This window comes from Rhamphochromis longiceps, linkage group LG3 (assembly GCF_057381845.1).
Source record: "Rhamphochromis longiceps isolate RC_006_pf linkage group LG3, R_longiceps_female_GT1.1, whole genome shotgun sequence".
NCBI classification, from domain to species: Eukaryota; Metazoa; Chordata; class Actinopteri; order Cichliformes; family Cichlidae; genus Rhamphochromis; species Rhamphochromis longiceps.
The window spans coordinates 55,174,588-55,198,661 of record NC_140559.1 but is presented as its reverse complement, the minus strand read 5'-3'; the positions used below and the strand labels follow the sequence as shown (position 1 = coordinate 55,198,661).

Below are 24,074 nucleotides of genomic sequence, written 5' to 3'. Positions count from 1 at the left end.
GCGTGATGTCACAGGAGGCGGGCCACGCCCCCCGCCGCCATGACAGCTTCAGCTATGGTTCGTACGTGTTGTGTAGTCGGTTGCAACGTTAGATCTCACGATCGTGAAGGCAAGAAACTGGATAATGGGCTCTTTTCATCGTTTTCCATCCTGGCGGCGACGTGAGGGATCCCATGTATCCGATATCACCAAACAAAGACGCCAGGCATGGATTGCAGCGGTGAGACGAGCGGATATCGAGTTCCGTGCAATCTCCAGCTTTTTGTTGGTTTGCTCGCGGCATTTTCTCTCCGGTGAGTTCTAAATTAATTCATATCACTATTAAAAGGCTTTTAGTGTTTTTTCTCAATGCGCTGCGGTCATAGATAATGAGATAAAACATGCTAACGTGTGATGCTGCACAACCACGTCATGTCGACTGAGTAGCTTTTGATTTGGCATTATTTCAGGCAAACCAGCATATGAAATGGATGTAACAAATCCAGACTGGGCACCAACACTGGGGCACGACGACAAACCTGTGTCAGACTCGGACCGGCACGCAAGGCGTATGCAACAGAAGCGAAAAAGAGCACCCATTGCAGGTAAACACCCCCCCCCTCCAAAAACATACTAAATTGCTCTTATGGTATACTAATCCACACATAACTTAAAGATGAATCACACACATGTCATTGGAATATTGGTGTACATTAACCTTTTGTCTATGCACTATTTTTATCTTACAGGCTTGATGATCGATGAAGGTCTGACAGAAGAACAACAACAAAATAAACATGTCATGGAGGCAGTGGACAGCAGTTGTGTTGGACAAGTGGAGGTTGACGTACCAGCTGCAAATGTGGACAGTGGTGATGGAGTGACAGCGTCACGGAAGCTGAAGGGCAGACGAAGGATTGTGTGTGCAGTCAACAGGGCAGAGCAGAAATAAACCGGCTGTTGGAGGAGAACAGACTGCTTCGAGCACAGTTGCAAAAGACAGAGCTGAATGAAACTTTCTTAAAGGACGATACCGAAAAAGTAAGATATTACACTGGACTACATTGTTATGCTGTCTTAATGTCCCTCTTCAACACTGTCAAAGATTTCCTGCCAATATCAAAGAAACTGACAGGTTTCCAAATGCTCTTACTCACACTAATGCGTCTGAGACTTGATCTTCCAGTCCAGCATCTTTTCATCTATTCGATGTGTCCCACAAAACACTGTCTTCTGTCTTCACCGATACCATTGATGTTTTGTATGCCCGCTTAGGAGCACTGGTGCACTGGCCTGAGAGGCACTGTCTGCAGGCGACAATGCCTCCACAGTTTACTGAAACTTTTGGAAAACGAGTAGCCATCATTGTTGACTGTTTTGAGATTCGAACAGAAAGACCATCTAATTTAAAGGCACGCGCACAAACATACTCTCATTACAAGGGTACACACACCATAAAATACCTCATCGGGATTACACCCCATGGAGCTATTTCTTTCATTTCCAGGGGATGGGGGGGTCGTGCATCAGATAAACACATCACAGAGAGATGTGGCATTCTTCAAAAGCTGTTACCAGGGGACGTAGTATTGGCTGACAGAGGCTTTGACATCAGAGATGCTGCAGGAATGATGTGTGCACAGGTCAAGATTCCAGCTTTCACAAAAGGCTACGACGTGCCCACCTTAGAATTCATGTTGAGCGAGTAGCAGGTAGTTTGCGCAACAAGTTCAAAATGTTACACACTACAATGCCAATCCGATTACTCTTATCATGTGACGATTGATAAGATCGTTAAGGTTTGCTGTGTTTTTGTTAATATGTGCCCCAGTGTTGTTGTCAAACCAGGGCCAAATGACACTTGCTCCTGTTGAGTATTCTTAAAGCTGTTTTTTTGGATGTACAGTACATTGTAAATAGTTGTACTTTGTGTGAAGTTGTTTTAATAAAACAAAAAAGAATAGTATATTTGTTTGTTTTTCTTTATTATAGATCTATTCACATGTACACAGCAATCAGATCAACTGAAGATGCCATTGCTACAACGCTCCACACCACCATCTCTCACCTGGAAGTGCAGGGCCGTTACGCCAGGCTGCTCTTTGTTGACTTTAGCTCTGCTTTCAATACGATACTCCCGGACAGACTAATAGATAAACTGCTGGAAATTGGACTTCCTTCCACCACCTGCCGCTGGATCAGAGACTTCCTCTCAGACCGTGTACAGAGAGTTAGAGTGGGGCCTCATCTTTCCTCAGCCCTCAGCCTCAACACCGGCTCTCCACAAGGCTGTGTACTGAGTCCCCTACTGTACACTCTGTACACACATGACTGTGTTAGTTCCCACCCAGACAACACAGTCATCAAGTTTGCAGATGATACCACTGTGGTGGGGCTCATCTCAGGGGGAGATGAGACTGCATACAGAGCTGAAGTTCAGAGGCTGTCAGATTGGTGTGCAGATAACAACCTGGACCTCAATACCACCAAAACAAAAGAACTGGTAGTTGACTTCAGAAGGAGGAAGTCCGAGCTGCAGCCTGTCAGCATCAACGGGGAGTGCGTGGAAAGGGTCTCCAGTTTCAAGTTTCTGGGTGTGCACATAGACACAGACCTCCAATGGAGCTCTAACACCTCTGCGGTCTTAAAGAAGGCCCAACAGCGTCTCCACTTTCTGAGAATCCTCAGAAAAATGGACCTGAAGAAGGAGCTGCTGACCGTCTTCTACCGCTGCTCCATTGAAAGTGTGCTGACATATTGCATCGGTGTGTGGTTCTCCAGCTGCACCACAGCACACAGAAAGGCACTCCAGAGGGTCATCAACATGGCCCAAAAAATCATTGGACATCCTCTTCCCTCCCTGAAGGACCTGTACAGCACTCGCTGTCTCAAGAGGGCACGCAGCATCCTACGGGACTGCACACACCCAGGACACCGGGTGTTTAAGCTGCTGCCGTCTGGCAGGAGGTTCAGGCTGCTGAGGTCCCGAACAAATAGACTCAAGGACAGCTTTTACAACAGGGAAATAGCCCTGATCAATGTAAATAGCTGACCTGACTGGATACCTCCCTGGACTTTTTAGGGGGAGGTAACAATGTTTAAAACGATAACAATAATATTTATATTTATAACAAGGTGCAATAATAATTAATGTGCAATAATAACAGTGTGCAATACACATACACTTATTCTTCTTTTTTATACTAAGTTAATATACTGTGTTGTGTTGTTTGTTACGTTGTGATGTGTCATATCGTGTCGTGTTGTGTTATATGTAGTGCCGACGTAGGACAGTTTTTCCAATTTCATTGTACTACTGTACTATGTATGACTGTGCAATGACAATAAAGAGTTATCTTATCTTATCTTATCTTAATCACATAAAAATGAAATGCAAACTATTTACATCGCACCACACAGCTGTCATCAATCTTTAACCACAACATGAAACATTACAGGCTATTTAGAGCAGCACGTTGTTTCGAGAAGTATTTCCCAACAAGTTCAGGAAGGCACACTTTACGAAAGAAGTCTTGTGCTTGCTTTAAGCGCGGTTTCCAGAAATCCACAGCAGGGAAGACGCGAATCACAGCAAGGTCTCTCTGTGTCCACACAACGAGGTCACAGTGGTTGGCGCCCGTAACAATTTTTTCAAAGTACCGTCTCTTGGCGTCTTGCACAATCGGTCGCGATACAGCCCTTTGTCTTTTGCGCTGATTTTGAGCATGGTTCTGGCAGTCCCGAATCCAACACTCCAACACTGTGTGCTTGTTTTGCTTTCTGGCCTACTGACATGGCGCCGTGATCCCACAATGCACTGCGGCGTGATGTCAACTCCAAAGCCCTATTTTTTTTAAACTGTTTTCAAACTTAACTTAAAATTTCAGTGTTTTATTTGTATATTTGTATATTGCAAAATCACAATAATCTTCCAATTTAGAACTACAAGTAAAAAAAATTTATTTTCATAAACCACGCAGAGCCGCACCATAAGGACTAAAGAGCCGCGTGCGGTTGCTGACCCCTGATCTAAAGGGTTTAACAAAAAGCTTCCTGCTGGAAAATGAAATGTCCCCACTGGGCGATCGTGGCTCAAGAGTTGGGGGTTCGCCTTGTAATCGGAAGGTTGCTGGTTTGAGCCCCGGCTTGGACGGTCTTGGTCGTTGTGTCCTTGGGTAAGACACTTCACCCGTTGCCTACTGGTGGTGGTCAGAGGGCCTGGTGGCATCAGTATCCGGCAGCCTCGCCTCTGTTAGTGAAAGTGAAACATGCTTTCATCTGTTTTTGGTAATGTGCTGGAAAAGCTTGAAAATCGACCTTGAATGTGCTTAAAAAGTGCTTACAGTTATTATTACAGTTTATAGCAGGACTTTCATGGCAACAGCTAATCTTTATTTTGTTTACTGGGAAATGAAATGCTGCCAATTCACAAAGCTGTGTTTCAGCCGCACTTCCTGTTATAGACTTGTGATGCACACAGGCTCTGTTCCAGCACTCAGCATGTTCTTCCTCATTTTCTCCACCAGGGGGAGTTCCTAAACTATGACATCCTGATAGGAGTGAACCAGGGAGAGGGGCTGAAGTTTGTGGACGACAGTGAGGACAACGACGGCATCTCAGCTGCGGCGTTCGACTACACCATCTCCAACTTTGTTGACAACCTCTACGGATACCCAGAGGGTGAGGACGCCACCTCTGTACACTGCCACTTTTTCAGTTATTCTATTTTACAGCCTCCTCTCACTTAACTGCATTTTGCAGCATCATCAGGTTTTGTCTTATTAGGAGCCGCGTTTGTTGATCTGTTAGTTTTTTTCTGTTTGCTGTATTCATTAAAATAAACGGATAATCATCAAAATGACAAATGTGGACAATTATCAAAGCTTACATTACAGTTCTGACAGCTTGAGTTCACATGAATTTTCAAAAGAATATAAAAACCTGTGAAAGTGCTTTAAGCGTTTAAAACATGCGAGTAAAGAATGGAATCAGTAACATGTGAGCCCAGTGAAGTGCATCAAACAAGACAAGCGTGCTAAAGAGAGCCACTCATCCACATCACGCCTTAACCTTTGAGGCTCTGTGGGCAGTAATGCTATCATCCCCCAGGTAGTCGGCTCCCAGTCTCAGTGTCTGTGTTTCTGACAGATCGGCCTGCGAACCCCTCACAGCCGGACCACAGTCACAGTACAGACATGTTTGGATAATGCAGTCATGCTTCCTCTCTGTGCCTGTCACTCGTTCTGTTATCTGAAAGACTTTTTTTTTTCCTCTCTAGATTTCTCACTCGCTTCCTGGCTCTTGGTTCATCTCACCAACATTTGCTTTGGTTTCATATCTTTTCATCAGACCGATCTCTTAAAAAATGTCTTGCACTGCTGTTACTTTACTCTTAGCAGTTTTTCACTTTTATCTTTCTTCCCCCTCCTTTTGTCTCCTCCTGTGCTTCTTCACCAGGCAAAGACATCCTGAGGGAGACCATTAAGTTCATGTACACAGACTGGGCGGACAGGGACAACGGCGACATGCGGCGGAAGACTCTGTTGGCCCTGTTTACGGACCACCAGTGGGTGGCACCAGCTGTGGCCACTGCCAAACTCCATGCTGAGTTTCAGTCCCCAGTTTACTTTTACACGTTCTACCACCACTGCCAGACGGAGACGCGGCCCGAGTGGGCCGACGCCGCGCACGGAGACGAGATAACTTACGTGTTCGGCGTACCGATGATCGGTGCCACGGACCTGTTCCCGTGCAACTTCTCCAAGAACGATGTGATGCTGAGCGCTGTGGTCATGACTTACTGGACTAACTTCGCAAAGACTGGGTAGGCCTCATGTCGTAGTGTAAACTGTACACGTTACTGTATGTTCTCTGACAGCCTTCTAGTCATCTTGAATACTTGAATCTGGGTTGCTAGTTTAATTCTCGTGTGGCTTTGAAGAATTGAACATACTGGTTGACCAAAAGCATCCAGATCCCAGAGCAGCCGGTTGGTCTTAGATAGTTGAAAGGTTGCACAGAGAATGGGCCTCCTGTCTGTATTCAGTGTATTGATGCCACATGTTACTTATAATGGAGACTGAATATAACTTTGAACTGAAACGTTTAACCTTTATGCTCCACCAGGGACCCCAACCTGCCCGTCCCTCAGGACACCAAGTTCATTCATACCAAGCCCAACCGCTTCGAGGAGGTCATCTAGACCAAGTTCAACTCGAAGGACAAGCAGTACCTTCACATCGGTTTGAAACCTCGTGTCAGAGACAACTACAGAGCTAACAAAGTGGCCTTTTGGCTGGAATTAGTCCCTCATCTTCACAGCCTGCACGACGTGCTCTTTCCCACCACTACGCGCTCCCCTGCAGGTCGTGACCCCGGCACCACGAGGCCCAGAGACAACGTTCCTCGAACCACTCGTCATCCTTACCCTACCTTCCCGTCAGATCCCGAGCACGAGGGCTCAGAGCGCCCGCCCCAGGACCTCTTTCCCGGAGACACCCACGACTACTCCACCGAACTGAGCGTGACAGTTGCAGTTGGAGCATCGCTCCTCTTCCTCAACATCCTGGCCTTCGCCGCCCTTTACTACAAGCGTGACAAGCGGCACGAGATGCGCCGGCACCGGCTGTCCCCTCCGCGGGGCGGCCCCGCCAACGACCTGGCTCACAGCCAGGAGGAGGAGATCATGTCCCTGCAGATGAAGCACTCGGAGCACGACGCTCACCACGACATGGAGCCCCTGCGACCCCACGACATCCTGCGGCCCGCCTGCCCTCCCGACTACACCCTGGCGCTGCGCCACGCCCCCGACGACGTGCCGCTGATGACGCCAAACACCATCACCATGATCCCCAGCACCATCACCAGCATGCAGCCTCTTCACGCCTTCAACACATTCCCCTCCACCGGCCACAACAACACCCTGCCCCACCCCCACTCCACCACCAGGGTATAGTAGGGACAGGCCCGACACAGCGCCACCTAGGGACCAGGAACACTGGCTCTGCTACCGCTCTGGAAGGGAGGCCTCTCGACGTGGGCCTTCGTTCTGTCCTCTTATTCTCTTCTTTCTCCAAAAGCAACTACACCTGCTGCGTCATGTGCTGTAAAACTTGGCAGCTCCCTCCACTGGTGGCATGTGGAGGTGCAACTGAAGTGTACAGCAGCAGATGAGCAGTTTGGGGTGGGGGTGGGGTGGGTGACTCAGATCTTTCAAAGATACTGTTTTCACAGACGGTCTGCTGTTTCCAGGCTCAAGACCTCCAACATTTGTCAAAGGGACGAATGCTCTCTCGCTCCTCGCTTTTCTCTTTTTTACGTTGGCGTCATCTCTTTTTCCATCTCCTGTGTGTTATGTGCACATTATGCTTCTCTTTTCTACATCCCTGTTTTACTACTGCTCTCTTCCTCTCATTTGACACGCCTCCCTCCTGCTCTTCTCTAAAAATTCCCGATCTGCTGAGCAGTTTGGAGGGGGGAGGCGTACACTAAACATATAACTATAAAAACACTCATATCTTTCATTCTACCAGCATTTTTAGGTGCCAAGTAAGTACTGCTGTGTTTCATTTCTCATCGAGGGAGCAGAAAAACGAAAGAAAAATAGAGTATCGCTATTTACCGTCAACTAACAGAGTTCTGTCATGTTCTCGTGACAAAGTGCCAAACTGGCCTCAGTCGTGTTTTTCTTTCTTTCATCTTCTCTTCTTTTGTTGTTTTGTTTGAAGCATTTGTTTAATTGTTGTTTTTTATTGTGTGGAAATAATTTTTCTGAAAATATAGATATAGAGAAATGATATTATATATAGTTCTATATAAAATGTGTACAAAGGAGAAAGTATATAAAAGGGTTTTCTCAGTGGGGGATCTATGCATGAATTATTTTTAAAGACGCGGGGAAAAGGACACTGTACCTGTCGATGCACGTTTCCCAAAATCTAAACGAGTCATATCGCTCCATGTTTGCTACTTTTGGTTTTTGGTTTTCTCCCGCAGAGTAAGAGCATCGCAGGAGCTCCTGAAGTCAAACGACGCCTCCCAGCACTCATTTATTAAAACGGAGTCGATGCCAAAAGTCTTAAACGTTAGAATCAAAGCAACAGCTGTGAACTCAGTCATGGTGTCATGTGCAGCCTCCATCTTACTGTCACTACTTTTTCATTTTAGGGTACGTGAGGTAAAGCGTCCGTCGATGTAGCTTGATTGTACAAAATTATTTTTCTACGTTATTAACAAAACAGAGCAGAGACTGATGCTGCTCCTGTCTGACCCCCTTGTGTCTGGCACATGTGTGTGTGTGTGTGTGTGTGTGTGTGTGTGTGTGTGTGTGTGTGTAGGAGCGGCAGTCGCTGTGTGAGTGTGATATCACATCTGCATCACTCAAGCGTAGACGGGCCCGCGTCAGACAACAATAAACAAAAAGCAGAAAAAGGCCAACAGGAAAAACTCAGACTCCAGCATGAGCTCCTTCCTGCTGCTTAACCAATCACCTTCCTCCATATCATCACTGCTCACTGCTCCCTCCCTCCTCCTCTCTCCATCCTACACCACCTTTGTTATTTAACACCGACCCCCCCAATCTGATAATCAGACAAATTCCCAAACACCTGACTTCACTGTGTCGACACCGTTCCTGACCATTTCTGACCTCAGGTCAGCTCTGCTATTATCCTCACATTAAGGGTTCGTTCACCTGCCTGCAGATGATCTGTGAGCTCGTCGGTTGTAAATTAAACTCTAAGCACACTGAGGGTAACCGGGAGGCGTTCAGGGCCTGCAGTGCAGAGCTGCAACATGAAAAAAAGGGATGGGGGCTCAGATCTCCTGAACAGGGTGGAAACAACACGGTGGGTTTGTGCTGTTTGTGATTCCTGCTCCGTCACTCTGGTGGAGACGACTGCAGCTCAGCAGCGCTCCCTGCTGATCCTCTGATGAAGATGTCAACAGTATGTAAACTGAGCTGATGTGCTGCTGTTTGAGCCCACGTGGTAGCGTACGTCCAGTATGGGAGAACTTAGTCACCGGTGCTGTCTTTGCTTGTGCTCTAGCTTTAGCCTGTTTGATTGTTTGTTTTCTATTTTATTACTGCCTAAAAGGGGAGGTGGGGGAAACACATGCCTGACTTCTCCTGTCAGAGGTTTTGTAAGCTCACTGGAAGGGAAACGTGCACAATGTAAATCATAAAACAACTGACTGGGGCTGTGCTGCAGGTGGATCAGTGCTGTGGACAGTAGCTGTGGAAAAGAGACTGGACAAAGACTCTCAGCCTTAAATACAGGACAGAGGATGATCCGATCATCTTTCAGCTAACAGTGTCGAGCAGAAGGACGGCCGGCTGATGCGTCCGTACGAACCCTTTTGTACTCACTCCTGTGTATAAGGAGGCGGCGAGGGGTTGTGTAGTTAACCTCAGCACCACACAGCTACAGCAGAGGAGAGAACACAAACGAGTCCTTTCATTCGGCTCTGTTCTTTCTCCTTGTCGGTTTTATAAGCTAACACTAGAGGGCGCCATTGTGGCACATTCAGCGCTCACTCTGAGGTCACTGGACAGAGAAGAAAATACCAAACTGGGAGACGGATGGAGACGAAACATCTGGAAGATCAGAACTGTACATTTTTAAGTGTAAGAAAAAAAACAGACAAAATATTTGTAAATATTAAGTTTCTTGTTTATTTTATGTTTTGTTTTTTTGGGGTTTTTTGGAGTGAATGAATGATATGCTTATTTTGTGCAGTTTGTAATGAGAAGAAAAAAATGGCCGTTAGCTTGAGGTTTCAAATGAGTTCATCCTCACCACCGATCAGTTTTGTCTTTGTTTCTTCAACATTTATTTTATTTTTGTCATAACGTTGATCGTTATCATGTGACCATCCTGTAGCAGGAAGGTCGCTGTAGCAGAAGTCATCTCCACTGAAGCCCCCTCACAGCAGAGGGCCAGTCATGCTGTTTATTAGGATTTGCTAGTTTTCAGTGAGAAAAAACATTTTCATCAAGTTTTAAATCCTTTCGTTGCTCTTTTCTCTGCGATTGTCATAAAATCGTCGTCCTCTTTTCAAGCCTTAGCTCGCTTTTATTTTGAAAAATGAGTCTTGTGATCAGAGATGAATCTGTGCTGCATGATGTGCGTAACATCAGAGCGATAAAAGCCAGCTTTGCCTTTCAGTGATTCGCAGTAAGGACATAAATGACCTAAACTGAGACTGAAAAAAGTGCAGTCAGTTAAATGTTAGCTCACCTAACATGTAGCAGTGTTTACATGTAGCCATGTTTGACAGACTCCAGGGCTTTGATACCATAAGATGCCTCATATCCTCACAGACTCATGAGATCACACAGGTGGTCTGACCTGCTCGTGTCACACTGTGCTGTCTGTCTGTCTGTCCGTTGTTTTTCTCCTGCAGTGATGTTATGTAGCAGAAAAACAGTTGGATGCTGGAAAAGTGCAGAGCGATGGGTGACGTGTGGAGAACATCACAGTCTGTGTGTGTTCAACAGCTGTTAGAGCCACACTTTGTCCTTTCTGTGGTATAACTGCTGGATTTATTTTATTCCAACACTCAAAAACTGTCAGCAAAGCAAAACTTCATGATTGGATGATCCTGTGTCACGTCCACAGTGTCAAACTTGCACAGAGACAGTGACACCCACAGAGAAACCCTCAGCTTGGTGTCCATTGCAAATCTGCACCTGTTGTCTTGTTTCTACTTTCTTTGTTGAACTCAGAAACTCGAGACTTGAGATGAAGAAAAATGTTAAATAATGGAATAAAAAAAGATGATTATTAAAAAAAGTAAAGTAAAATTATATAAATAAATGAGGTGATGATATTTCTGTTTACTTTAGAAGTTATTATACACTGTATGCTGTGATTCTGATCTGGGAAACATTAAAGACATTCATAGCCAGACTGCTGACTTTGTGTTTTTATTCAGTCGCCTAACAGAAGTGCAGTAAGAAACGATTTAGCCCATCCTGATTTCTTAGCTGTTTGCATATTTGCCACACTTACGTGTTTCAGATCATGAAGAACATTTTTATGATAGATAAAGATGACCAGAGTCAGTGTAAAATAAAGCTTTTACATGTATTGCTGGGAGGTCGGCAGCTCCCTCCACTGCTTGGCCCTCTGTGAAAAACAACTGGGATCCAGCTTCCCTGTGATGCTGAATTATATAAGCGGAAGAACATAAATAGATAGAAGGATGGATGATTGTATTTTGTGTACAATTGTTGAAGTGTAAAAAGGGTTGGCCCTCCGTGGTGCCCTAAGCAAAGTTTGATTTTTGGAGCCCTTTAATAGTGCCAATAATAGTGATTAATGATCACCTACTATAAATGTATTTCATTTTCTAATGTTGATGTTGTTGTAATCCACAGTGAAAAATGTCATAAAAACAGAGAGAAACAATAGATCAAACCTGAGAGCTGCACAGTTGCAGCAGTGTGGTTTACGTCATTCTGTTGTCAGCCTGTTTTACACATCGGTGGTTTCTTATTGACATGTAAAAAGATCTGAAATCGTAGTAAATTCAGCTGCTATTGTGGGCTGGGGATGATTTACACTTAACATTTTAATAACTGGGTACTGAATGTCAGAGGCCCAATGTTCCCTCTAATTTTTCACGTGTCTGAGCGAACACACAAACTCCCTGAGCGATCCCTTGGACCAATGAGCGACATCAGACGTGTGCACTGTGGTCACGCCGGCATCGAATCCATCCAAGTTACATGGTTTATTAAAAGAATCAAATTACAGCATTTATATTTATGTTAGACTACTTTTAATTAACTGCTTTAGCCCACTTACCATGAAAATGTAAAAAAAAATCTTGTTCATGACCTGTGCAGTATGTTAACACTATTGGAAGTAAAAATAACTTGAACTCCAATTTCGAAAACACAACTTTCTTTTTTCTTTTATACAGCTCTGACTTGTATCATGAGTCTGTGGTCTGGGAGAGAGTCCTGTAACTCTCTGTCTACAAAATATAGTAAATAATGACCAATGCTGAGCAATTAATTATATAGTTACTTCTTCAAAAAAGTAACTCAGTTTGGCAAACAAAGTTTTTTGCAGCTATTTTTTTAAATGCAGCCAAGGCGTTTTTAAATAAACATTTCAAACTATTTACAGAACAATCAGCTGTTCTGCATCAAATCTGATGCCACACAAATTATTTGTTCCCCTCCAAAAAATAATTTCTGTCCACTATGAGATAAAGGAAAAGAACAACAGCCTGATACCTGCAGGCCTGACAGCAGGAGATGCATCACTCCTGTAACACCTGTAACATTCAGCAGTCGCCTCATTGTTCTGACACACACAACAAAACTATTGACTACACTACACACTAACTACACAAGATTTGCGCTAAACGTTGCAAATCTCTCACATCTCAAAGCACCGCCATCACTCCTAAAACTTCCCCCCGTTTCTTAACAACTAGACGCCACGTTGCCATATCATTCTTTGATTGGTCGACATGGTACTTTTTTGGACGAATAGGAAAGGCAGAGGGGGGTGGGGTTTGTTTTTGCTCACAGGTGGAGAGCGCTTTCGAGTGTTTTCCTTATAAAACGCCGTTTTTACCGTTTCTTCCTGCAGTAAATATAAACAACGATAGTATTCAGAAAGAAAACAAAACATTGCAGATGTTTTTATCACAACTCTGGTTTTACGTGGTCTATCAACACAATTTAAAAACTGGTGTAAAGTCCCCAATTTTTCCGTCAATTGTTCCGTCTGTCCTGCTCACATCTCCAATGGTTGTACACGTTGTCATTAACATGGCTTCACTCCACATCAGCCACGCCGCTTTGCCAGCTAAAACACTGGTGTCGGCACATAAGGACGCTGTCATAGCCTGCCAACAACGTTGATTGGCTGCGCATACACGCATTATTGGCTGGACTATGGGATAAGGTGGCATCGTTCCCATATGGGAGCAGCCAGTCACTTACTGACCAACACTGCAAAACAGAATTGTTAAAGTATTAATTTTAATTTCAATTCAGGTTAGATTTTTTTTGGTGCGCAACGCAGAATTTCTGTGCGCAGAGACTGTGCCAGCAGTGCGCAATTGCGCACGTGCGCAGAGGGAACATTGCATAGGCCCACTAAAAGTTACAAAATAAGCTACTATCAAATACATTTTCTGTAAACACATCAGAAGGTTATTTATGTGGCAAAAAGTTAGATCTATACAAAATGTTGCAGGGAAACAGAGAAGGAGCTCGTATAGGTTTGAGTTTTATTCACATCTATTGTGCAGGTACAAATAGCAGAGTGGAAAACTTTATATTTTGTGTTTGCAAACATTAATTTATGAAGATTAATTAACATGAGTGTAGCACAAAGTAAAGGTGGAAGCAGTATTCTGACATGACAGTGCAATCAAAACACATTTTGCCACAACAATCTGTGAATAATTGTGACAAACAACTGTCACTTTAATATTGGACAGACTAGTTGTGCAGCCCTAACCTGAAATATGCTGTTTGTTCTGAATGAAAAACGTTAGTCTTTGGTAAACATTTTAATCCCATTTATAGATGCAATATGTTATTTCAGTTAAGACTAAATGTTACCACACGTTCCCATCATTAGAGCGCATTTAAAGTGTGGAGAAGTCTGTGAAGGTTCTCAGTCATCCAGGTCATCGTAGTCTAAGGAGCTTGCTAAGAAAAGCGTCTGGACTTCTTTGAGTTACTTGAAGACGTTTCACCTCTCATCCGAGAAGCTTCTTCAGTTCTAAGGGTCAAATGGTGGAGAGTCCAAGCTGTATTGAAGAATTTCTAACTTCATGTAGGCTAAACAGCGGCCTAGAATTAGACTCAAAACCCTGCACTTGCCCAAAATAAAGGGGGCGTTAATGTACCAGATTCTACAGAACACCAGAAATAACTGCTAAGATGGGTCCAACACATCTGAGTTCATGCTGGAGGAACTGTGGGACACACTCTGCCAACCACACTCATATATTGTGGCTCTGCCTTAAACTCTGTGTATTCTGGAGGCAGATATTTGATGCTCTCAAAGACATTTTCCAAGGTAAATATTCCACTAAGTCCTACAGTAGCAGTGTTGGGAAGGATTGCAGAACATATTGACTGCAAAGCCAAAATTTACCTGCTAAATATATGACTCACTGCAGCCCTAAAATGCATAACTATCAGATGGTTAAAACCAGATATAATCTATGGATCCATGTCTGTCTGATGGAACAAATTACATACTCAGACTACAGAAACAAGTCTTTGAGAAACGGTGGGGACCCATGTTACCTTTCCTATTACAATGAAGAACACCACCTAGTTTTGTGAGCTCTCTCTCTCTCCACACACACACACACACACACACACACACACACACACACACACACACACACACACACACACACACACACACACACACACAGCATGTTATGCCAGTTTCAGCTGAAACTATGTTTCAAACCATAATCCGGGTTTTTAGTTCACCATTTATGAGGTTTCAAGAAGAAAATAAAAGACAGATCTGAATGTTTGAAAATGTTTTGGAAAGATTCTGTAAAGATGAGATGAAAAATACTCAAAGGATAAATTTCATTGGTTTATTATTTAGATAAGAATAACAAGCAAGTAAAGGAAGAAACAAGGTAAAATGAAGTAATAATGAAAGAAGTTAAACAAGTAAAAGAAGAAACAAGGTAAAATGAAGTAATAATGAAAGAAGTTAAACAAGTAAATGAAGAAACAAGGTAAAATGAAGTAATAATGAAAGAAGTTAAACAAGTAAATGAAGAAACAAGGTAAAATGAAGTAATAATGAAAGGAGTTAAACAAGTAAATGAAGAAACAAGGTAAAATGAAGTAATAATGAAAGAAGTTAAACAAGTAAATGAAGAAACAAGGTAAAATGAAGTAATAATGAAAGAAGTTAAACAAGTAAATGAAGAAACAAGGTAAAATGAAGTAATAATGAAAGAAGTTAAACAAGTAAATGAAGAAAAAAGGTAAAATGAAGTAATAATGAAAGAAGTTAAACAAGTAAATGAAGAAACAAGGCAAAATGAAGAAATAATGAAAGAAGTTAAACAAGTAAATGAAGAAACAAGGTAAAATGAAGTAATAATGAAAGAAGTTAAACAAGTAAATGAAGAAACAAGGTAAAATGAAGTAATAATGAAAGGAGTTAAACAAGTAAATGAAGAAACAAGGTAAAATGAAGTAATAATGAAAGAAGTTAAACAAGTAAATGAAGAAACAAGGTAAAATGAAGTAATAATGAAAGAAGTTAAACAAGTAAATGAAGAAAAAAGGTAAAATGAAGTAATAATGAAAGAAGTTAAACAAGTAAATGAAGAAAAAAGGTAAAATGAAGAAATAATGAAAGAAGTTAAACAAGTAAATGAAGAAACAAGGTAAAATGAAGTAATAATGAAAGGAGTTAAACAAGTAAATGAAGAAACAAGGTAAAATGAAGTAATAATGAAAGAAGTTAAACAAGTAAATGAAGAAACAAGGTAAAATGAAGTAATAATGAAAGAAGTTAAACAAGTAAATGAAGAAACAAGGTAAAATGAAGTAATAATGAAAGAAGTTAAACAAGTAAATGAAGAAAAAAGGTAAAATGAAGTAATAATGAAAGAAGTTAAACAAGTAAATGAAGAAAAAAGGTAAAATGAAGAAATAAGGAAAGAAGTTAGGAGAGAAAACCCCAACAATCCCCTCTGAGCAAGCACTTGGCGACAGTGGGGAGGAAAAACTGCCTTTAAACGGGCAGAAACCTCCGGCAGAACCAGGCTCAGGAGGGGACAGTCAACTGCCGGGACTGGTTGGGGGGGTTAACAGAGGTGGAGCAAGACGAGGCTACATCAGGTGAGGAAGCAGTAGCGTCTCTCCTCTGGAACAAGTGGAACCATTTTTTCTTTTTTTTCATGCACTTTTCCACGAGCGCTTTTTTCTCCACGATGAGATTTCTCAGCTCGTCGATGGTTTCTGCGTTTTTTTTCTTCAAGTTTCTCACATCTTTGTTCCACCTCTTCCAATGCTGCTTGTTGTTCTTCAAGCTTGTCTTTGAGTTGTTTGGATGTTGCCTCCTGTATCAGCTTGTCCTTGTGCATGTCTGCATTTCTCTGTTGGACCTCTTTGTGCTTGTCTTTTAACTGCTTCTTTCTTTTCTTGATTTCTTGATTTTTGTCTTCATGTATTTTGTCTTCTTGTTGTTTTTGTGACTGCATTTGAGTGTGTTCACTCTTCAAGTTATTGAATTCCACCAAACGCCCCTTAACGAGCTCGGAGTTGTTTCTCGCTATCTGATCGATCCTTTTCTGCATCTGTGAGCACCGTTTCTCCAGTTTGTCCCTTTCTTCTTCCACTTTAGTTGCTTTGTCCTCCAGCTGATTACAAAACTCTTGCAGTTTTAGATTTTTAGACTGAAAGTCCTGGACGATGCGTTTTCCTTCTTTCAGTCTTTCCTGCTGTTGCTCTTTCTGTTGAAGAAGGTCTTTATTTTGGCGCAGTGTTTCATCCAGGCTTTCTTTCAGCATGCGGTATTTTTCCTGCATGCTCTTCAGTTTGTGCTGCATGTCTTGTTGCTTTTTGTCCTGCTCTTCCTTCTGTTGGAGGAATTTATTCTTTTCTTCCACAGCTTCATGGAGCTGTCTTTGGAGGAGCCGATTTTTTCGGTCCATGTATTGGAGATCCCGTTGTATCTTATCAGTCATCGTTTTCTTGTCTTGGAGCTGGTTGGTCATTTCTTTTAGTTCTGCGCGCTTTTGCCTGTTTTCTTTATTGAGGTGCACAATCTGCTCTCGGGCCTGAGCAAACTTGATTCCCCAGCCCTCATTAATAATGTTTATGTCCGGCTGGCGCTGTTGTCTTTCTTCCAGCTCTTTATTTTGGGCTTCCATTCGTCTACACTTGTCCTCCAGTTGAAGTTTTTCTTCTTCAATTTGTTGCATTTTTTTCTGGAGAAGGTAGTTTTCCTTCCTACTCTCCTCTAATGCCCTTTGGGAGGATGAGACGCCATTTGGGGAAATCGGCCGGCCACTCCAGGAAGGAGAGGCGGCGTAATCTTTTTGAATTGGTTGTTTTTTTCTTGGAAACATGTTGGAGTTTCTATACGATGACTTTGAAGAGCTTTCCAAATGTTTCTGTGGTGAACGTTTTGTATGCTGCAAACACAGATGCTGCTGAAACGAACTAAAACTTGCTGTTTCTCACCCCTATTTAAGGAAAAACATCAAAGGACTTATGACGTTCTATGACATCATCACTCCAATGAGATTGTCACAAGACGTTTTGGAATGGGGTGTTTTTTTTTAAACTGTTTTCAAACTTAACTTAAAATTTCATTGTTTCCTAGTTGTGGACTATTGGTTAGTCCAGCCGATGAAGAAATTAATTGTCACAAACATCCCTAATATTACATAACAGACAACAGAAAACAAGACAGTTTTTTTTCTAATAGAGGTATAATAAAAGTTTTTTTAATTATCCTACTTTTTATAAAAGAGAACATTTATTAAAGAGTATGTATTTAATTAAAAAACTCTGTTCATCTAAAGCAGGGGTCAGCAACCTTTAAGACCCAAAGAGCCATAATTGGCCTATCTGGGGTTGAAAGGCTCGATAAATGCACGGCGTTTCGCCGGGTACACCGGCTTCCGCGAGTGTGATGCTTATTTTGAGCGATGAAAAAATAACAAAATATAATTTTATTTGTATATTGCAAAATCACAATAATCTTCCAATTTAGAACTACAAGTAAAAAAAAAAAAGAACTGGCATAAATAAAATACACTTCAGCTAAATACTAATTTATTTTCCCAAACCACGCAGAGCCGCACTATAAGGACTAAAGAGCCGCATGAGGCTCCGGAGCCGCAGGTTGCCGACCCCTGATCTAAAGGCTATAACAAAAAGCTTCCTGCTGGAAAATGAAATGTCCCCATTAAGAGTCTGAATCAGGAGCCGATGACATTACTCTGTAAACTCTCAAAGCACTTTAATAAACAAGCAAACAGTTCCACCTCTCGCATTATTGCGTAAAGTTGACAGCGCGTCAGGCAAATAGGCAGGCTCCATCCCCGGCCTCTAGCGACTGTGGAAGTCGCTACATCTTTAGTCAACAAAAAACGGCATTCTGGAGAAGCCAGCCACAAGCAGGATCAAAGAAATCAGATCAAGGAACCTGAAAGACGCCAAGTAAGTGCAGCGCATCTGAATGAGTGAGCCCAGCAGCACCGACACACCTGACGCAATTCTGAGGAGCGCAGGTAAGAATACCTGTGCATGTCTGGTTGTGGAAAAGGAAGCGACATTGCATTAGCGCTGAGATGTTTTAAGAGGAGACACTGAATGGAATGAATGTTGGTTAAATGTGCAATGTTTTTGGCTGCGCTCTTGGATTGATGACTGCGCTGCGTCTTATTAATTATGCTGCTTGGATGATGTTCAAATGGACAATTAAAGTGCCGTTACGTTGAAAGGATTTTATGGTCAAAGTCTATTGTGGCTTCCAGTGGATATATGTTTTAATGGATGATCACTGAAGATTAAAATAAATAAATAAATAAAAAATCGAACAAACAAACGGGAAAATCATGAGTCAAACAGGTGATGATGATTGTTCCTCTAATGATTTGGGGGGAAAGAGAGAAAGAAAAATGACTGGAAAGGCATTGTTGAATAAAATCGAAAAATCACAAAATGAATGCAAAATATATGTTAATAAAATGAAAGGACTAATACAAAAAATGAAAGCGCTCATGCAACACAATGAAAATCTTTCTCAAATTAAGCAGTATTTGGTGGATTTAAAGGCACTGTGCGAAAAGGCTTCAAGTTCACATGTTGAGGTGTTGTCTTTGGTGCTAGAGGAAGTAATAAAACAAGAGGAATGCTTTTCAAGTATCATGAAATACACAAATGTGTTTTTAAATGAAATTCAGAACTGGATAAATCAAAGAGAACAAAATCCTGCTGTTTGTCCAAAGCAAATCAATTTATTGGAAAACAATGTTGCATCAAATACTGAGACAGAAGTGGAGGATGATATCAAGCCAAGTGATAGTGTTTCTGTTGTGATATTTTGATACCATGGTAGCATTTACTGAGTATTGTTTTTGATGATATTATACAAAGGACCCTGTTTCTGCAATGCCCTTTGTTTTAACCTCATCTCCTCTTGCTGTGTCAACTGAAGATTTTATGGTGTGAAAGTAGATACTAAGGTTGGAGGGAAAACACCAACAAATCACTCTTTTACTTATCACTCCCTTGCAGAAGATGTTTATGTGAAGACCATCTGGGTTGTGTCAGAACTCACGGATGTAGGAGACCTCTGTATAAGATTTATAGGCCTTGTGAGTGCATCTTTATTGCCCTAGCTGAACAAAGGATTCCAACTGTCGAAGGACACCACCCCACCCAGTGGGCAGGGTCTGAACTGAAACTTGTTGTCTGCCTATAAAAACTGCTGCACAAAGAATAAACTTTGAGTTAGTTTGGGATGACAATTTAGAACAGTCTCCGCGTCTTTTTGTTCTTCCAAACTGCTCCCGGTACTCCGGCCGGTGCTGTAATTAACCGTTGATCATACTTGAGAATATTTTAATTGTTATAGGTTAAAGGATGAACTCTGATGATGAAAGCCCACGCCTCAGAGAAACCCGGAATGGAGTTTCTTGCAGTTTCAAATGTTGAAAGCCACAAAACTTCTTCAAGATCTTCAACTTCATCTGTTCGTATGAAAGCTGAGGCAGAGTTGGCAGCTTTAAAGACGCGGGGAAAAGGACACTGTACCTGTCGATGCACGTTTCCCAAAATCTAAACGAGTCATATCGCTCCATGTTTGCTACTTTTGGTTTTTGGTTTTCTCCCGCAGAGTAAGAGCATCGCAGGAGCTCCTGAAGTCAAACGACGCCTCCCAGCACTCATTTATTAAAACGGAGTCGATGCCAAAAGTCTTAAACGTTAGAATCAAAGCAACAGCTGTGAACTCAGTCATGGTGTCATGTGCAGCCTCCATCTTACTGTCACTACTTTTTCATTTTAGGGTACGTGAGGTAAAGCGTCCGTCGATGTAGCTTGATTGTACAAAATTATTTTTCTACGTTATTAACAAAACAGAGCAGAGACTGATGCTGCTCCTGTCTGACCCCCTTGTGTCTGGCACATGTGTATTCTGACTTGTTTGTGTGTGTGTGTGTGTGTGTGTGTGTGTAGGAGCGGCAGTCGCTGTGTGAGTGTGATATCACATCTGCATCACTCAAGCGTAGACGGGCTAGAACACAAACGAGTCCTTTCATTCGGCTCTGTTCTTTCTCCTTGTCTGTTTTATAAGCTAACACTAGAGGGCGCCATTGTGGCACATTCAGCGCTCACTCTGAGGTCACTGGACAGAGAAGAAAATACCAAACTGGGAGACGGATGGAGACGAAACATCTGGAAGATCAGAACTGTACATTTTTAAGTGTAAGAAAAAAAACAGACAAAATATTTGTAAATATTAAGTTTCTTGTTTATTTTATGTTTTGTTTTTTTGGGGGTTTTTTTTGGAGTGAATGAATGATATGCTTATTTTGTGATGACAAAAGACAACAGGTGCAGTTTGTAATGAGAAGAAAAAAATGGCCGTTAGCTTGAGGTTTCAAATGAGTTCATCCTTACCACCGATCAGTTTTGTCTTTGTTTTTTCAACATTTATTTTATTTTTGTCATAACGTTGATCGTTATCATGTGACCATCCTGTAGCAGGAAGGTTGCTGTAGCAGAAGTCATCTCCACTGAAGCCCCCTCACAGCAGAGGACCAGTCATGCTGTTTATTAGGATTTGCTAGTTTTCAGTGAGAAAAAACATTTTCATCAAGTTTTAAATCCTTTCGTTGCTCTTTTCTCTGCGATTGTCATAAAATCGTCGTCCTCTTTTCAAGCCTTAGCTCGCTTTTATTTTGAAAAATGAGTCTTGTGATCAGAGATGAATCTGTGCTGCATGATGTGCGTAACATCAGAGCGATAAAAGCCAGCTTTGCCTTTCAGTGATTCGCAGTAAGGACATAAATGACCTAAACTGAGACTGAAAAAAGTGCAGTCAGTTAAATGTTAGCTCACCTAACATGTAGCAGTGTTTACATGTAGCCATGTTTGACAGACTCCAGGGCTTTGATACCATAAGATGCCTCATATCCTCACAGACTCATGAGATCACACAGGTGGTCTGACCTGCTCGTGTCACACTGTGCTGTCTGTCTGTCCGTTGTTTTTCTCCTGCAGTGATGTTATGTAGCAGAAAAACAGTTGGATGCTGGAAAAGTGCAGAGCGATGGGTGACGTGTGGAGAACATCACAGTCTGTGTGTGTTCAACAGCTGTTAGAGCCACACTTTGTCCTTTCTGTGGTATAACTGCTGGATTTATTTTATTCCAACACTTAGAAACTGTCAGCAAAGCAAAACTTCATGATTGGATGATCCTGTGTCACGTCCACAGTGTCAAACGTGCACAGAGACAGTGACACCCACAGAGAAACCCTCAGCTTGGTGTCCATTGCAAATCTGCACCTGTTGTCTTGTTTCTACTTTCTTTGTTGAACTCAGAAACTCGAGACTTGAGATGAAGAAAAATGTTAAATAATGGAATAAAAAAAAGATGATTATTAAAAAAAGTAAAGTAAAATTATATAAATAAATGAGGTGATGATATTTCTGTTTACTTTAGAAGTTATTATACACTGTATGCTGTGATTCTGATCTGGGAAACATTAAAGACATTCATAGCCAGACTGCTGACTTTGTGTTTTTATTCAGTCGCCTAACAGAAGTGCAGTAAGAAACGATTTAGCCCATCCTGATTTCTTAGCTGTTTGCATATTTGCCACACTTACGTGTTTCAGATCATGAAGAACATTTTTATGATAGATAAAGATGACCAGAGTCAGTGTAAAATAAAGCTTTTACATGTATTGCTGGGAGGTCGGCAGCTCCCTCCACTGCTTGGCCCTCTGTGAAAAACAACTGGGATCCAGCTTCCCTGTGATGCTGAATTATATAAGCGGAAGAAAATAAATAGATAGAAGGATGGATGATTGTATTTTGTGTACAATTGTTGAAGTGTAAAAAGGGTTGGCCCTCCGTGGTGCCCTAAGCAAAGTTTGATTTTTGGAGCCCTTTAATAGTGCCAATAATAGTGATTAATGATCACCTACTATAAATGTATTTCATTTTCTAATGTTGATGTTGTTGTAATCCACAGTGAAAAATGTCATAAAAACAGAGAGAAACAATAGATCAAACCTGAGAGCTGCACAGTTGCAGCAGTGTGGTTTACGTCATTCTGTTGTCAGCCTGTTTTACACATCGGTGGTTTCTTATTGACATGTAAAAAGATCTGAAATCGTAGTAAATTCAGCTGCTATTGTGGGCTGGGGATGATTTACACTTAACATTTTAATAACTGGGTACTGAATGTCAGAGGCCCAATGTTCCCTCTAATTTTTCACGTGTCTGAGCGAACACACAAACTCCCTGAGCGATCCCTTGGACCAATGAGCGACATCAGACGTGTGCACTGTGGTCACGCCGGCATCGAATCCATCCAAGTTACATGGTTTATTAAAATAATCAAATTACAGCGTTTACATTTATGTTAGACTACTTTTAATTAACTGCTTTAGCCCATTTACCATGAAAATGTAAAAAAAAATCTTGTTCATGACCTGTGTAGTATGTTAACACTATTGGAAGTAAAAATAACTTGAACTCCAATTTCGAAAACACAACTTTCTTTTTTCTTTTATACAGCTCTGACTTGTATCATGAGTCTGTGGTCTGGGAGAGAGTCCTGTAACTCTCTGTCTACAAAATATAGTAAATAATGACCAATGCTGAGCAATTAATTATATAGTTACTTCTTCAAAAAAGTAACTCAGTTTGGCAAACAAAGTTTTTTGCAGCTACTTTTTTAAATGCAGCCAAGGCGTTTTTAAATAAACATTTCAAACTATTTACAGAACAATCAGCTGTTCTGCATCAAATCTGATGCCACACAAATTATTTGTTCCCCTCCAAAAAATAATTTCTGTCCACTATGAGATAAAGGAAAAGAACAACAGCCTGATACCTGCAGGCCTGACAGCAGGAGATGCATCACTCCTGTAACACCTGTAACATTCAGCAGTCGCCTCATTGTTCTGACACACACAACAAAACTATTGACTACACTACACACTAACTACACAAGATTTGCGCTAAACGTTGCAAATCTCTCACATCTCAAAGCACCGCCATCACTCCTAAAACTTCCCCCCGTTTCTTAACAACTAGACGCCACGTTGCCATATCATTCTCTGATTGGTCGACATGGTACTTTTTTGGACGAATAGGAAAGGCAGAGGGGGGTGGGGTTTGTTTTTGCTCACAGGTGGAGAGCGCTTTCGAGTGTTTTCCTTATAAAACGCCGTTTTTACCGTTTCTTCCTGCAGTAAATATAAACAACGATAGTATTCAGAAAGAAAACAAAACATTGCAGATGTTTTTATCACAACTCTGGTTTTACGTGGTCTATCAACACAATTTAAAAACTGGTGTAAAGTCCCCAATTTTTCCGTCAATTGTTCCGTCTGTCCTGCTCACATCTCCAATGGTTGTACACGTTGTCATTAACATGGCTTCACTCCACATCAGCCACGCCGCTTTGCCAGCTAAAACACTGGTGTCGGCACATAAGGACGCTGTCATAGCCTGCCAACAACGTTGATTGGCTGCGCATACACGCATTATTGGCTGGACTATGGGATAAGGTGGCATCGTTCCCATATGGGAGCAGCCAGTCACTTACTGACCAACACTGCAAAACAGAATTGTTAAAGTATTAATTTTAATTTCAATTCAGGTTAGATTTTTTTTGGTGCGCAACGCAGAATTTCTGTGCGCAGAGACTGTGCCAGCAGTGCGCAATTGCGCACGTGCGCAGCTTAGAGGGAACATTGCATAGGCCCACTAAAAGTTACAAAATAAGCTACTATCAAATACATTTTCTGTAAACACATCAGAAGGTTATTTATGTGGCAAAAAGTTAGATCTATACAAAATGTTGCAGGGAAACAGAGA

General features: G+C 41.9%; 1 protein-coding gene and 1 pseudogene across 2 annotated transcripts; one reads left to right on the top strand and one right to left on the bottom strand.

Moving 5' to 3' along the window:
* Positions 1 to 855: 855 nt before the first annotated feature.
* Positions 856 to 7,145, top strand: LOC146675337 (neuroligin-2-like; annotated as a pseudogene). The gene is made up of 4 exons (XR_014910352.1): positions 856 to 1,020; positions 4,506 to 4,659; positions 5,437 to 5,803; positions 6,106 to 7,145. The product of XR_014910352.1 is annotated as a neuroligin-2-like (transcript).
* An 8,692-nt stretch (positions 7,146 to 15,837) lies between these two features.
* Positions 15,838 to 17,073, bottom strand: LOC146675336 (uncharacterized). The gene has a single exon (XM_085402505.1). It carries the CDS (start codon positions 17,071 to 17,073, stop codon positions 15,838 to 15,840), a length of 1,236 nt encoding a protein of 411 aa, XP_085258631.1.
* Positions 17,074 to 24,074: the final 7,001 nt, after the last annotated feature.

Coding starts and splice junctions, on each gene's coding strand:
- LOC146675336 (XM_085402505.1), bottom strand. CDS start 17,073: ATGTTTCCAAGAAAAAAACAACCAATTCAAAAAGATTACGCCGCCTCT.